Here is a 15,699-nt window from a genome sequence, read left to right on the forward strand (position 1 = left end):
GTCATTAGGAACACTCAAAGGATCTGCCTTTATGTTTAAGTTTATTTAAGAATTTGTAATAAATAATAATAAAGGAAGATTACTCTTCCGCATAGGATACACCTGTGCATCCTCGCTCATGACTCTTCAGGAAGCCTCCTCAACTCTTTGCGGTGCAATGGGCAATATGCACGCTTAAGTTCCGCATTTGACGCAAGCCTGCTCTTCAGTTTCCGGTTGGGGAGATTTAAATCAGAGGAAAGCCAAGGAAAACGGGATTATGGCAGAGTCTTCAAAATTTACTCTCACCCTTTCTTTGAAACGATACTTTATTACGTTTAGAAGTCATTTTATATATAGTTATATTCATTTAATATAATAAACAAAATGAGAGGTGTCTGTTTTGTCTGTTTTTGTGACTCACGTTTCTTTAGTATAGCCATAGAGTATAAAAGCCAATATAAATTCTCAGTATAGCCTCGGTGCACAGTGGATGGAGCAAATGTTCGATTTCATTCAGAGTTGGCATATCAATTTCCAGTTATGAGCCGGTCGATTTCACTACTGGAATTTTACCACAGAAACAGCAGCCGCTGCTAGCAGTACTTCCTTTTTCTCGATGTCCTTCGGATTTACCGGCAGTAAGCCTCAGCAACATACACAGGATCGTCGGTGCCCTATCCCGCACCCCGACAAGTAAAAGGGACAAGGAATTTAAAATGTACATTTCTTCGTACATTCACAACTATGAGGTTAAGTATCTGATAACTTCTAACGTTAGCTTTTGCCTAACGCTAACTAGTAAACGACTGTATACCTTTGTGTTTTATATGACTGTAAATTCCGCCCTCCGTATTCTGTGCAGCCACTTAAAACATAGGATAGCCTCCTGAGGAAAACGATGAAAACTTAATACACTGTTGTGTTGACTTGAAGCCGAGCAACTTGGCACACAGCAGTGATCAATTTGAGCCGGCCACAGTGTTCATCAGTTTGAATGTACCACGTACATTGTCCTTCTTTGCAAACAACGCCGATGGCTCTGCTTTGGTTGCTAGGATGTAAATAGAACGACCGGAAATGAATACGCCAACTTCCAGACAAACCGGAAGTTTGTTCCTTCGCCTGTGCATATAGCCCATAGCATAGGACTCTACGATCGGCAGAACTTTGCAGGGTTTCTTAAACTCGGTCCTGGAGGGCCGCTGTCCTGCAGAGTTTATCTCCAACCCAGATCAAATACACTTACCTGTGAGTTTCTAGTGATCCTGAAGACCTTGATTAGCTTGCTCAGGTGTGTTTGATCAGGGTTGGAGCTAAACTCTGCAGGACATGGGCCCTCCAGGACCGAGTTTGAGAAACACTGGGCGGAAGTAATCCAGCATCCTTAGACCTTCACCTGAAATACGCCATGCAGAGCCGTGTATAGAGCCCATTAGAGAATTAAGATGTCCTAGAAGATGGCTGAGCTCGATCTGTTTCCGTGTCATAGGAGAGAGGAGACGAGGAGGGATAAGCACCCTGGGCAAGAGTGGATTAAAGTGAGTTTGCTTTTATGTTGCAGTGATGATTGGATGCAGTGCTGATCAGTAATCAGGTGATTTGGAGAATGTGTAGGAATCTGGTGCTGAGGGTGTGGCTGACTTATATAAAATATGTATACACACATGATTATGTGCAGCTTTCTTTCGTCTTACAAGCTTTTTGCATTGTACACAAATGCTCACTTAGCTGGCATTACGTGAGTTAGTGTCGTTTTCATACATGCATATTTTCAACATTGTTTTTATCATTTATGTATTTTTAATTGCAATAATTCCCATACATAGAAACTGACTTGGGAAAAGGGGTTTATTTTGATTTGCTCCATTAGTAGTACAGCTGATGCATCACTGAGGTTTTATTCTCCTTGTCACACACACTTGGGCAAATTCATCACTCCATCATTACAGTATTGTATTAGGTTACTGTCACTGCCTATTAAACGTTTGCCCCACAGACATGCAAAGGTGATTTTGTCCTGATGTGGTGAGAATATCTTTTCTCGTCCAGCCCATCGCAGCTGTATACCTCTGTCATCCATTTCCTCCACCGTCACTGTACAAGGCTCTGAAACAAACAACAATTCACTGTCACAATACATATTCATTGATTTTTCAGCACAACATACAAAGTTACTCCAAACTTACAAATAATAACAAACAAACACACCAAGAAAAGCCTTATGTGTTTTTGATGTGGTTTAGTGTTCATACTTACTTAAACACTTAATGTTCCCTCTCCATTTGCCTTGTTCACAGGTCAAGTATTTAGAGTAGGGGGGAGTCAGATCCAGTGTGTATTTCTGAAAGCAGATGTATTCAACTTTCTCCCTTGAATTATATTCAGATTGAGTCATTTCAGTTGTATCTGCAAACTCTACTGGTGGTGGTCGCTCACATTTCCCTGAGGGCAAAGACATTTTTAGACAGTTTTTATCTCAAGTAAATATGGCATTAACACATCTCAATATCAGCCAGATGCCTTTTTATGGCCTTAAACAACAGAAAATGTTTTTAATGTAATGCGCATTAAATTAATGTGAGAATATAAAGTAATTTTAATAAAAGGCTGGAAGAAAATGGCTTTCTGCTTTAGATCTAAACTAGATAGACATTCCGAAGAAAGTTTAAGTTGCATTTATCCATGCAAAACTCGCCGTCACGGGGCTAGTGCAAAGGCCGTTTTGGGTGGTTGCTGTTGTACCAAAGTTGAGCATTTACTTTAAAGGGGTGATGAACTGAGAAATCAATTTTTCCTTGAGCTTTTGACATCTAAGAGGTCATCATCTTATAAGAATATCCTGTAAGTTTAAGAACTGAAAACGTCCTTGTTAGTCCAATTAAAGCTTTTATTGACACCAGTCTCAGCAAACGACTCGTTTTTAAAAGTGGGGAACTATGACGTCAAAGAGGATAAAACACCACCCCCGCAGAAGAAGATCAACGCCTACTTCAATGGCTACAACATGACCGGTTTAGCCCCGCCCACCGATTCGCGCAATAGTGTTTGTGGGCAGGAAAACAAATTTTATAGTATTTATCATCAACCAGCAGACTTTTTCTGACGAACTAAAGGGAATTTCTCTGTCCAGGTAAAACAGAGAGAGAGTAAACATTGTTCATTTACATATACAATGTAACAATACAAAACAGGGCTGAAAATCAGCGAACTTACACTTTAATATGAGCAATATTGATGCTTACAAACACTGCTAATAAAACTCGACTAGTAAACCTGTGAACCTTACCTCCTACACATTTAGGAAACGGGGCGTTCCATTCTCCACTTGACAAGCAGGTGATTTTACTCCGTCCTTGTAATTTTGTTCCCCTCCCAACACATGAAACAGTTATTGTGTGTCCAGGTCTGATTGAAACCCCGGTGACGTCTGATCTCATGTTTGCTGGCAGGTTTGCGACACACGTAACCTCTGAAGTGAAAGACAACAATCTGATGTCACTTGTGTGAAGTCAAAAAAGGAAAATATAGGCCTAATGCACTGTTTAGATTCTGAAAAATAAAGGTTATTTAGTGGCATCTGGTTTCATGAAGAACCTTCAACATCGACATAAAACTTTCTTTCCCACAAAAGGTTCTTTATAGTAGAAAATGGTTCTTCAGATTTTCAAAATGATCTTCACACTAAGAAAAAAAAGGTTATTTTAACAACTGTTCACTGAAAGGTCTTTTGGGGAACCAAATATTGTTCTTCCATGAAAACCCAATTTTGACCCTTGTGTATTTGACTTTTTCAGTACCTTCACAGACAGGTAGTTGATTGTCCCATCCATCAATCTGACAAGTTCTGGTGTCAAATCGACTCGTCATCTGGTAGCTTGACAAATATAACAATAAGATTTTTTTTTTCTCCAAATATATCTGTTTAGATATAAACACATGCATACTCACCCATCTCTGCAGATATACTTGATGGTTGTTCCAAAAACAAAGTTGCTGCCAATTTCAATACTGTATCGACCATTTGGAATATCTTCAGGCAGCTCACAGCGTTTGACTGATCGTGAATCAGAAACAAAACATGCAATTCAGAGTTCTAAGAAATCCAACGAAATTACATGATAAAAAGTTACTCTGATTATTTTGAATACCTACAACTAGATTTAAAGTATTTTTTAGTGCAGTCCACTAATTTCTAAATGTGTGTGTGTCTTCTATACCTACGTGAACATTTTTCACAACACCATTTAGTCCATTTATTATTACTACATATTTAGGTGATTTTTAGTGGAGATGCATAGCCATGTTTGCAGTTGTAGTCAAGTGCATCACCATCAGAATAGAGTTCTTTCCTGGAATTTCATGTCTTTTATTTTTAAATACTCTTGTTTTTCTGGTCTTATGTTATTCTTCTTCTTCTTCTTTTTTCTTTTAATGATTAAGGAATCCAAGATGGCCGCCCGATGACAGAGCCGCATGGCATGTTATCAAACAAAGGATTAAACCTGAGATTTACACCACTATTGATGGCAAAATTGTAGTGAAAGATGAACTGTTAAGCTTCCTTTCTGTCAAACTGAAGACTGTACCTCAGGATGACATTATCCTGATGGCTGTAAATCATTTTGGATCAGAGTGGATTGAAAACTCCAAGAAGGTCCTGTTTGATCTGTGTCCTTGCACTGGGCAGCATTGTGTAGCTCACAAAGGGCAACTGAAAGATGTCAACAATGTTAAGAGTTGTCTAAAACTACTGAATGAGGTTGGTGAGAATGTTCCCCGCTTTGTGTCCTATCGCTTGGATGATCTACCACCATCAGTGACTTTTAATAGCCTCAATGTCTCTTGCCTGGTTAGTAAGATTGAACGGCTAAATGTAGAGTTGGTCTCCATGAAAAATACTGTGTGTAAGCAGTCGACTGAATGTGAGAACCTTCGTGGAATAACTACAGACATTAGCAAACGACTGAGTGTGATTGAGCAACACAGTGCCAGCAAGGGGAATGCTGCCACAATCATGGCCAGTGAGGAGGCCCAGCTCCATGGACCAAGTCACAAGGACCCTGCACCAGGAGACAGCTTGCGGGGGGATTGGAGGACAGTGGAGAACAGACATGCAGTAACAACTAAGCTGGTGAGTGTCTTTGTGACAAAGCTTTATCCTGACTTCGATTCTGAGACGCTGGCTAGTTATTTAAAAGAACAACTTTCCAGAGATGTGACTTGTCAGAAGATTGGCACTGAGTATACTCGCTATACAGTTCTTTCAAAGTTACAGCTGAATGTAACGAAGTAGCAGAGATGTGTTCGCAGAGATGAAGGGATATGTAAGGCGCTTCTATGAGAATCTCAAGCCTAGGGCTCCGGTACGTGCAGGTATTAAAGCACCACTTGACACAGAGATGAGTGCGCCTGAACCAAAGGGTGTCCCATGCATGTTAAACAATGATAAACTGCTTTGAGAGTTGTATCCTATAACTCCCGTGGTTTGCATATTGGAGCTAGAGCCCAACGCACTGTTATTGACAAGCTCTTCGAGAATGCTGTTGTGGTGTGTTTGCAAGATACTTTTTTTAGCTATTCAAGATCTGGATAAACTCAATACTGTGAACAATGACTTTCATGGGGCAGGGGAATCCACAACAGACTTAAACACCAGAATTTTGCGTGGTAGGATCCCAGGAGGTGTGGCTATATTCTGGCACAAGAAATTTGACCCTTTGATCACTGTGATCAGGTTAGATGTGGACTGGTGCATAGGAATTAAGGTGGTGCATAATAAGAATGTTTTTATAATCTTAAATGTATATACTCCATATGAATGTCACAAAAATGAAAATTAGTATTTGAATAAGCTTGGTTTTATAGGGTCTTACATAAGGGAAAGTGTACATCCATATTTGTCTTGGGGGATCTGAATGCTGATATATCAGATATTAGCTCACTTTTTGGTCAACACTTGACACAGTTCTCCGAAGATAACACGGTTATTCTGTCCACTAAGGAATTACTGCCAGCAGATAGCTATACACATGTGAGTGAAGCATGGCATACTACATCTTGGTTGGACCATTGTATATCTACTGCTGATGCACATGATTGTATAAAGGAGGCTGAGATCCTATATGGTTTGGCCACAGCAGACCATATTCCTGTCTCTATGTTTATAAATATTAAGGGTTTACCTGAGCTTGCCTATAGTGATGGCCATAAATCAGGTGAGATATTGGACTGGACAAGGCTTACAGAAGATGATCTGCAATATTACAAGTTACCGACTGATGTGTACTTGAGAAATACTGAGTTACCTGTTGGTGCAATTATGTGTGTCAATAGCTGCTGTAAGAATGTAAGTCCCAATAATGACCTATGTGTAATGTATGATAGAATTAGTTGATGGAAGTGAATCACTAAGAAGTAAAGTGGTGAAACAACATATCGTAAGACCAGGGTGGAATAACTATGTCCATTATGTATGGAGGCAAGAGACGCATTTAGAAGATGGGTCTTAGCTGGTTAACCTAGGCATGGCCCAGTCTGTGAGCACAAGGTACGGTCTAATGCTAGGTTTAACCTCTTAATAACGGCCGCCCCCGGTACCGGGGGCAACGGGGCTTAGCGCCTTTTATGTCCTTTCACTTCAAAGAGTGTGAGCGCAACCTAACTATGCCGCATATCCCCGTAATCAGACAGAACTCCGCTAAAAAATGATGCTATCCATTTTCGCCAAAACAAAACACACATCAAACACGAAGCAATTGAGTAATTTTATTGTAAAACACACTGTCTGTCTGAAACACGCCAATGCCAGTAATCACAGCACTCCTAATCTCTCTAATGTTGATCTATGAAGACAAACGACCTCTCAAATGATTCAGGAGGCTCCACAGAATCCAACAGTCTAACTCACATCACTGTACGACAAAAACTCACGAAGTAAACAGTCAGTGAACAACAGAAAAAAAACTTTTATTTACACATTTACCACTATGAATTGTGTCTTCGATTGCTGTCTTGAGATAAAAAATGTGTACAATGCCATATCAACTGTGTTTGCGATTACTCCGATGCCTCTGTGTCACTTTGAGATGATTCCGGACAGTCTGCAACTAATTCCTGCTTTGGAAACAGACTGCGCATAAGGAGTGGGGTGAAACGTGCTAGTCTTACGCAATGCGCGTATCGGCTCCTGGTTGGCTAGTGGTGTTGTTTGCGCGGATTTTGCGAAATGCCATCGATTCTATTGGTTCTGACGATAAGAAAGAGGTGTCAATCATCCAAATTGACCAATCGGTTGCCGAGATATGGATGCGCGTAGGACGTTTGCCTTCATGACGCAGCGCGCACAGCCAATACAAAGGATCCCTCTGCGGATAAATAGTAGTAGCGCGCAGCTGATCGCACACCTGAATTCACTGATTGCACTCGTGGATTATAATATTGTCTATTGAGCCATTCCTTTTCGTTTCTCGGAGAAATAATGGCACAGAGAAAATGGGAGAAGAAGATGTCGGCCGCCGAAGCACTGGCAATGATTCAGGCGGATGAAGAAGCTGCGGTGAGTGCTATTGACTCGTCATCTGAGGATGAAGATCTGTTTGTTGCAGAGGGCATTTCGGACGACGGTGACCCAGATTATAAACTTCCATCAACGGAAAGGTATGTGAAATACGTTTTGTTATAATTTATTTATTGTGTTGGTATCAAAGTACGGAGCTGTTTCACTGTTATTTGTGTAAAATGCCCGTTTTTCTAGTTAGCTTTCTAGCTTCCGTACAATGAATGGATCATAGATTGTGAAAAATATGGACAAAGCGTCTGAATACACAAACTCAAACTGGCTTTTTTGCTTACTTTCTTTGTTCAAAGATGTTTACTACACACTCAAAGTGGATTGTTTGTTTGCTTACTTTCTAAGTCCAAACATGTTTACCACACACTCAAACTGGATTGTTTGTTTACTTTCCCAGTAAAAACAAAATGTACTAGTGTTTACAGTTACTGTGGGTTATTTCTCTAAACTTCTATAAACATTTCTAGGCATTTCAGTTAGTCAGTGGGTTATGTTACTACAGTTTTCTGTAACAGTGAATCATTTCTGTTCAAATACAGTGTCAGTGTGAATATATCTTTATAGTTTTTCTTTCTCCTTTGTTTCACAGTGATGATGAAGATTATGAGGGGCCTTCATCTTCTGTTACCTCTGCACCAGCCCACCCCCCCCAGCCAAGGCCATCAACACCTCTGCCCCAGCCACGCCGCACCACCCCCCGACGAGCTTCTGCACCACAGTTACAGGCAAGGCCATCAACACCTCAACCACAGCCATCAAGCACATCCCCCACCTCATCTGATTCTGATGTGCCTCAAGAAAGCCGTCCAAAAAGAAAGGGGAAAGCACTACAGAAGTCAGCAAGACCTAAGCGTGGTCGGAGTAGGTCTGCCACTGCCACTTCAAGAGACCAAGAGCAGCCGTGGCACAACAGAGAGGAGAAGGACAACAAACCTGACCCACCCAGATTCATGCCAGCCAGGACCCCAGGACCCACCTTTGATACAACAGCATCATGGTCTCCCCTCACACTGTTCCAGCTTTTTTTTAGTGCATCTGTGGTCAGGACAATAATTGACAATACAAATTTCAATGCTGCGAAGCGACTACAGGCTGGCATGAAGTTTGTGTGGAAAGCACTGACAGCACCGGAATTTTACATTTTCATGGCCATCATACTTTATACAGGCCTCGTTCAGGTGCATCTCAGATCTGACTACTGGCGGAAGGCGTGGCCATACAACTTCCACTTCCCAGGTGAAAAGATGTCACGGGACCGCTTCGAAGCCATCTTGTGGTCCCTGCATTTGAGTAACCCAGAAGAAGACGAGGAGAATGAGCGGAAGAGGAGCACGGATCAGTACGACAGGCTTTTCAAGATCAAGCCTCTCTACACTGAGATGGTGACTGCCTGCCAAGCAAACTTCCACCCGAATAAAAACATTTGCATCGACGAGAGGATGGTCGCGTCCAAGGCCCGCAGCAGCATGAAACAGTATATGAAGGACAAACCAACAAAGTGGGGTTACAAACTCTTTGTTCTGGCTGATGCAGCAACTGCGTACACATGGAATTTTTTTGTGTATGCCGGCAAGAGTGTGGACACCACAGGCCATGGTCTCAGCTACAGTTCAGTCATGGACCTTTTGCCATTTCCACTGCTTGGTGGGGGCTATAATTTGTTCGTAGATAATTTTTATACTAGCCCTGCCCTGTTTCTGGACTTGTACACGAAACACATTGGTTGTTGTGGGACCATCAGGCAAAATCGTATTGGGTTTCCACACATCACACAAAACGACCTCCACAAAAAGGCTGCCCGGGGAGATATGCGCTGGATAAGAGATGGCAAACTTCTCTTTGTGAAGTGGATGGATACCCGGGAGGTGACCATGTGCTCCACTATCCATGAGGCTTTTAGTGGACACACTGTCAAGAGGAAGGTGAAAGAGGCTGGTGTGTGGAAAATCAAGTACATCCCTATTCCAGACGCTGTGGTGGACTACAACAAGAACATGGGTGGTGTTGATGTATCTGATGCCTTGATAGGCTATTACACTGTGCACCACAAGACAATGAAGTGGTACAAGACTTTCTTTTACCATTTTATTGACATCGCTGTGGTGAACAGTTTCCTTCTGCACAAGGAGTTGTTCAAGATGAGGAACGAGCCCACACTCACGAAGCCTCTCACACAGAAAACCTTCAGAGAGAGGTTGGCTGCAGAAATGTTGAGCTTTGCTGAGGCCTCAGCAGCTCCACCTCCTCCACCACCACCACCACAGCCCACCTGCATGCCTATGTATTATGGGGGTGATGCCACACAAGCACGGCGGTACTGCAGGAGATGCCAGGAGGCTGGCATCCAAAGAGTAAAAACCCCCATTTATTGCCGGAAGTGTCAGGTCCCTCTGTGCCTTACCTCAAAGAAAAACTGTTTCCAGGAGTGGCATGACAGCCATTAGTGGTATTAGGAGAACAGATCTAGCTATTGCTAGTGTTTTTTTTTTTTTGTGTGTGTCTTTTTTTTCACCAGTTTATTTATACTGAGTTTTGTTGTTTTCAGTTTGTTTTGAATAAATCTGCTCCATTTGGAGTCAAACTTTATTCCTTTCGTATGTCTTTTTTGCATGGGAAACTATAATGAGGTCTGGTTGATTTTTCAAAACAAAGCCAAAACTTTTGTTTTTAGATGGAATAAATAGCTATAGTGACATGTAAGTGAAATCAAACGAGTTTTACAGTTTGGTACCTGAGAAATTTCAAATGGCACAGATTGTGCCAAATTGTGCCCAAATGAGCTCCAAAAATTTGGAGAGTTCGCCTAGATATGCCTCTAATATATCATGTATAACTCTGCTATACTAGACTCTTATGACCTCAAACTTTGAGCAGATGATGTTGAGATATTATTTTTTTGTTTTCTACAGTTTTTAGGCTTTGAACAGCATTATACCTAGGGGATTTTCCCTATAAAATGTGGTGTTTCTTTAGGTGAGAAATACATATTTTATTTATGCTGTTTTCCATCTGATATTATTCTTCAATAATAAAAGATAGACTTTTACTTACAATGTATTTATATCCCTTAGGTTCTGATCTATCCAACGATACCAGAATCATGTATGTGGGTCTTACGGTTGAAAAGTTATACCTGTTTGTTTTAGGGGATACTATTTTTAGCCTTTTTTGTTTTTTTTTCATATCAGGGGGCAGGGCTTAACAGGTTAAATACTGTATGCTTTGCGTTTTATAAAAAGAAATGAGCAGACTATGAGGGCAAACTCCATGGCGAGACATTTACATACTAATAATGTTTATGAGTTCTGGAACTTGGGGGTGAAAGTGGTTAACAGCAAAATGCCACTGCCTTCTAGTATTAAGGGCATTTCTGAACCTGAAAACATTGCAGAGCTATGGAGGAGACACTACGAGAACATTTTTAACTGTGTGAAGAGTGATGTGTTTAACATAGGAGAGATACCTCACAGTGATGATGTGGTCATTAGGCCGGAGGAAGTACGTAAGTTATGCTATTGACAAACTTAAAATGTACAAAGCCTGTGGGCAAGATAGAATAGCAGCAGAACATCTGAAATACGCTACTCAAAGTATTTCAGTTTTACTTGCTGTATGTTTTTGCTGTATGTTTTAGGTTTGTTCAGTGTAACCTGTTGTTGGTGACTGTTTTGGTCAAGTCTGTTCATGGTCAAGTCTATGTTTTGTATTTGCTTACTTTGGATTAAATACACGGCACATGGGTTCCTTACACTTGCCTCCAGCGGACTTGCATAAAAAAATGTCAGCATGAAGTTGGACTGTATCTCTAATTTTTACATGAATCTCTGTACCAATTATTTGTATTCATATGCTGTATTTTACCTAGCTATATACAAAATGATTTAATAAAAAATAATACTGAAAGAATTGCACCATAATATTACAAAAGTGAATATATTCTGAACACATTAATGTTAATTATACAACAAAATAATATGTACCAAAATGCATTACTTTATGAAGAAAATAATAATTTTACTAATTAGCATTTATGTAGAATATTACGCAAACATTTTCAAAATAGTATTGTGAAATAAAATGTATATTAAAAGAATTACACCTGAAATATTAAATAGAATTAGTTATTATATTAAATAATAATAAACATGAATTATACAACATAATTTGTAGCAATATGCAAAATAGTGTAAACAAAAATGATATATAAAGTCTTATTTTATAATAGTTATGTTCATTTGAATATACCCTCTGCGTCCTTACCTTCACATTTGGGAAATGGGCTGCTCCATTGCCCATTCGATTGGCAGGTGATTTCTTTCGGTCCTTGTAAAATCTGACCACGAACATCACATGAAAATGTCAACCTGTGTCCATATCTGATTAATTCATCATAATCAGGGAGTCCCTCCACTCGCATGTTTTCCTCAGTCTTGTCTGGGACACACGTTATCTCTAAAAAAAAAAAACAAGAAGAAGAATTAAAAAAGAAGTCTAGTTTCAGGAACTCAGATGGCAAAATCCATGTAGTTACTTCAGGAGGTCCAGCCTCTTAAACAGTTAAAAATAATTTAGGATATTAAAAATATGAAGACAACAATCTAATGTCACCTATATTTTTGTGAAGTCAAAGAAGGAAAATATAGGCCTAATGCACTGTTTACACATTTAAAAATAGTGGCATCTGGTTCCATGAAGAACCTTAAACATCCATAGAACCTTTCCTTTCCACAAAAGGTTCTTTATAGCGGAAAATGGTTCTTCATGATCTTCACACTTAGAAAAACTTTTAAAGAACTGTTCACTGAAAGGTCTTTTGGAGAACCAAAACATTTTCTTCCATGAAAACCCACTTTTGACCATTCATTTTTAAGTGTACTGCATGCAACTTTTTCAGTACCTTCACAGACAGGTAAATGATTGTCCCATCCACCATCTCGACATGTTCTGGTCTCAAATCGACTCGTCATCTGGTAGCTTGACAAATATAACTATAAGATTTTTTTCCCAAATATAACTATAAGATTTTTTTCCCGTTTAGATATAAACACATGCATACTCACCCATCTCTGCAGATATACTTGATGGTTGTTCCAAAAACAAAGTTACTGCCAATGTCAATAGTGTATCGACCATTTGGAATATCTTCAGGCAGCTCACAGCGTTTGGCTGATCGTGAATCAGAAACAAAACATGCAATTCAGAATTCTGAGAAATCCAACGAAATTACATGATAATTGTTACTCTGATTATTTTGAATGCATACTTTGTGTGTGTGTCTTGTATACCTACGTGAACATTTTTCACCACGCAGTTTAGTCCATTTATCCTTACTACATATGTAGATGATTTTTTGTGGAGATACATGGCCATGTTTGCAGTTGTAGTCAAGTGTATCACCATTAGAGTAGTTGTCTTTCCTTGAGCTTTGAGAAACTTCTGCATTCTCCACCTCTGGGATCTCAGAGCAACCTGCCAGACAATTAGAAAACATCATCATTGCTATCATTTCTGTATGTTATTCATTAAAAATAGGAATGCCTTGCCATACAAATGCTGCCAAGGTCGCAGAGATTTAATTTCGGGGGCATACGCAACCAAAATTGTTGCAAGTTTAAGCGTTCATTTACATATACTACAGACATTGTAAAAATACAAAAAGGGGTGAAAATCTGCGACCTACACTTTTATATGAACAACATTGATGCTTACGAACACTGCTAATAAAACTCGACTAGTAAACCTGTGAACCTTACCTCTTACACATTTAGGAAACGGGACGTTCCATTCTCCACTTGACAAGCAGGTGATTTTTCGCTCTCCGTGTAATTTTGTTCGCCTCCCAACACATGAAAGAATTATTGTGTGTCCAGGTGTGATTGAAACCTCAGGCCCCAGGGGTCCGTCCTCAGTGGCGTCTGATCTCATGTTTGCTGGCAGTTTTGCGACACACTTTACCTCTAAAGAACAGAAAGATCTGATCAATTAAGTATCCTTCAAGTGAACAACAGATCTATCATTGATCTATGTTTCTCCAATCCAATGATTTTACCATATGTGGTCTTACCTTCACATTTAGGGAAAGGGCTACTCCATTCTCCATTTGACTGACAGGTGATTTCCCTCTGTCCTTTTAAAATCAGCCCTTGTCCAATGCATGAAAATATTAACTTGTGTCCCTGTTCGACAGGACCTTTAATGTCAGGGAATCGCTCTATTTTTGAGTCTTCCACTGTTTTGTTTAGAGGACATGTTGCTTCTAGAGAAAGCAGACAATTGATCACATATTTATCCACACTTTTTTACTTTATGTGGCACAGTGTTTTGGAGTCACTATACTACAGATTTCCACTGTATACTACTAGTGGTTCAACATAACAGCTACATTTTTGTTATACGGTACTGAGTTAAAGATGTAACGAGAACCTGCGTTGATTAATGCTGTTGGAACACTGCATGATTGCATCGTAAAGCAGTATGAAATCAGTCCAATGGTGTGACAAGACTAAAAAAAAAAAATCTCTTTAACCTGGCATTCAAACCAGTTAAATGATTATTTGGCTGCACATTTTAAAGGAGAACTCCGGCGAACAATGAACCTTTGGTCTAATAAAACATCGGTACCTAGTCAATCATTCTCTGAGATTTGTTTTCATGATAATCGAATGTAAAGAGTTTTATCTCTAAAAACTGTTTAGCGTATAATGCTAGTAATGGGGGCATTGACTAAGTAAAAAGAAATCGCTAGTTTGTACCACTAACAAGGCTCAAAATAGCCCCACACTAACACAGTAACATAATGAGGGTCCGTACATGCAAAACGAAGCATTGAGAACTTTGTAAGTGTACAGACCGTTTAATAAGAAGATAAGTTATAAAGACAGTTCACTTCATGTATACACAGCAGGAGCCATCTTAGGAAATAGTCTCGATAAGTCGATCCCCGAACGCCGTTCATCCAGTTCAGAAGTTCAGATCACTCAGCACGACGTTCGTGGTTTGACTTATTATTTAAATATTATTTTGTAGCAAAATGCATTATCTTTTATAGAAGCATTTATATCAAGCCACCCAGCCAAGTTATTTGGGGAACCAAAAATTCTTCTTCTATTAAAACCCACTTTTGGACCCTTAATTTTTAAGTGCATGTGCCTTTTTCAGTGCAATCCAATTACGTGATAATCTGTTACTATAATTACGTTTAATGCATACAACTAGATGTAAACGTGATTTAAAAGTCTGTGTGTGTCTTGTATACCTACGTGAACAATTTTCAGCATGTGATTTAGTCCATTTATTATCCCTACATATGTAGGTGATATTTAGTGAAGATGCATAGCCATGTTTGCAGTTGTAGTCAAGTTTATCGCCATCAGAGTAGTTGTTTTTCCTTGAGCTTTGAGCAAGTTCTGCATTCTCCACCTCTGGGATCTCAGAGCAACCTGCCAAACATAAAATGTCATCATTGCTATCATTCATGTATGTTATTCATTTTAAATAGAAATGCCTTACCATTCAGTGTCGATGCATCAACATTAAAGCATAACCAAACACATAAAATAGCAAAACTTGATCTCATTTTCCAGTCTGTTAGTTTGTTCACTCTAGGATATGAAGAAATCCACCAAACAAGGTCTTTAACTTAGTTAATATTTGCCAGTTCTGGGCAGGACTTCTGTGTGCTGAATGATGGTAATTTGGGATCACATATAGGTGTATATGTGAAAAAGATGTCTATTTTGTACAAATAAGGGCAACCACAACAATAATTCATCACAAAGTAAATCATCAACAATTTGAGCAAAAGGAAACAGATTTTTGTTTATTTGAAGGGTTAGTTCACCCAAAAATGAAAATTAAGTCATTAATTACTCACCCCCATGCTGTACCAACCCATTAAGACCTTCGTTCGTCTTCGGAACACAAATGAAGATATTTTTGATTAAATTTGAGAGCTGTATAACTACCACATAGGCTCCTAAGGGACTGCCTCTTGACGGCCCAGAAAGTCAATGAAGAAAATGTTTAAATATCCCAAGTGACTACCGTGACTCAACTATATGTTTATCAAGCGACGAGAATACTTTTTGTGCGAAAAAACAAACAAAAATAACGAGTTTATTCGACTATTCCTTTTCTTCCTTATTGGC

General features: G+C 39.5%; 1 protein-coding gene across 1 annotated transcript; it reads right to left on the reverse strand.

Moving 5' to 3' along the window:
* Positions 1 to 1,812: 1,812 nt before the first annotated feature.
* cfhl4 (complement factor H like 4) lies at positions 1,813 to 15,247 on the reverse strand. The gene is made up of 13 exons (XM_089116681.1): positions 15,062 to 15,247; positions 14,812 to 14,991; positions 13,617 to 13,808; positions 13,306 to 13,509; positions 12,842 to 13,021; positions 12,613 to 12,718; positions 12,450 to 12,526; positions 11,813 to 12,004; positions 3,931 to 4,036; positions 3,780 to 3,856; positions 3,269 to 3,451; positions 2,239 to 2,424; positions 1,813 to 2,088 (listed from the first exon to the last, which is right to left on the reverse strand). Exons 1-13 carry the CDS (start codon positions 15,126 to 15,128, stop codon positions 1,892 to 1,894), a joined length of 1,947 nt encoding a protein of 648 aa, XP_088972807.1. The 5' UTR covers positions 15,129 to 15,247; the 3' UTR covers positions 1,813 to 1,891.
* Positions 15,248 to 15,699: the final 452 nt, after the last annotated feature.

This window comes from Pimephales promelas, chromosome 2, assembly GCF_988280905.1.
Source record: "Pimephales promelas chromosome 2, fPimPro1.hap1.1, whole genome shotgun sequence".
Classification (NCBI taxonomy): domain Eukaryota; kingdom Metazoa; phylum Chordata; class Actinopteri; order Cypriniformes; family Leuciscidae; genus Pimephales; species Pimephales promelas.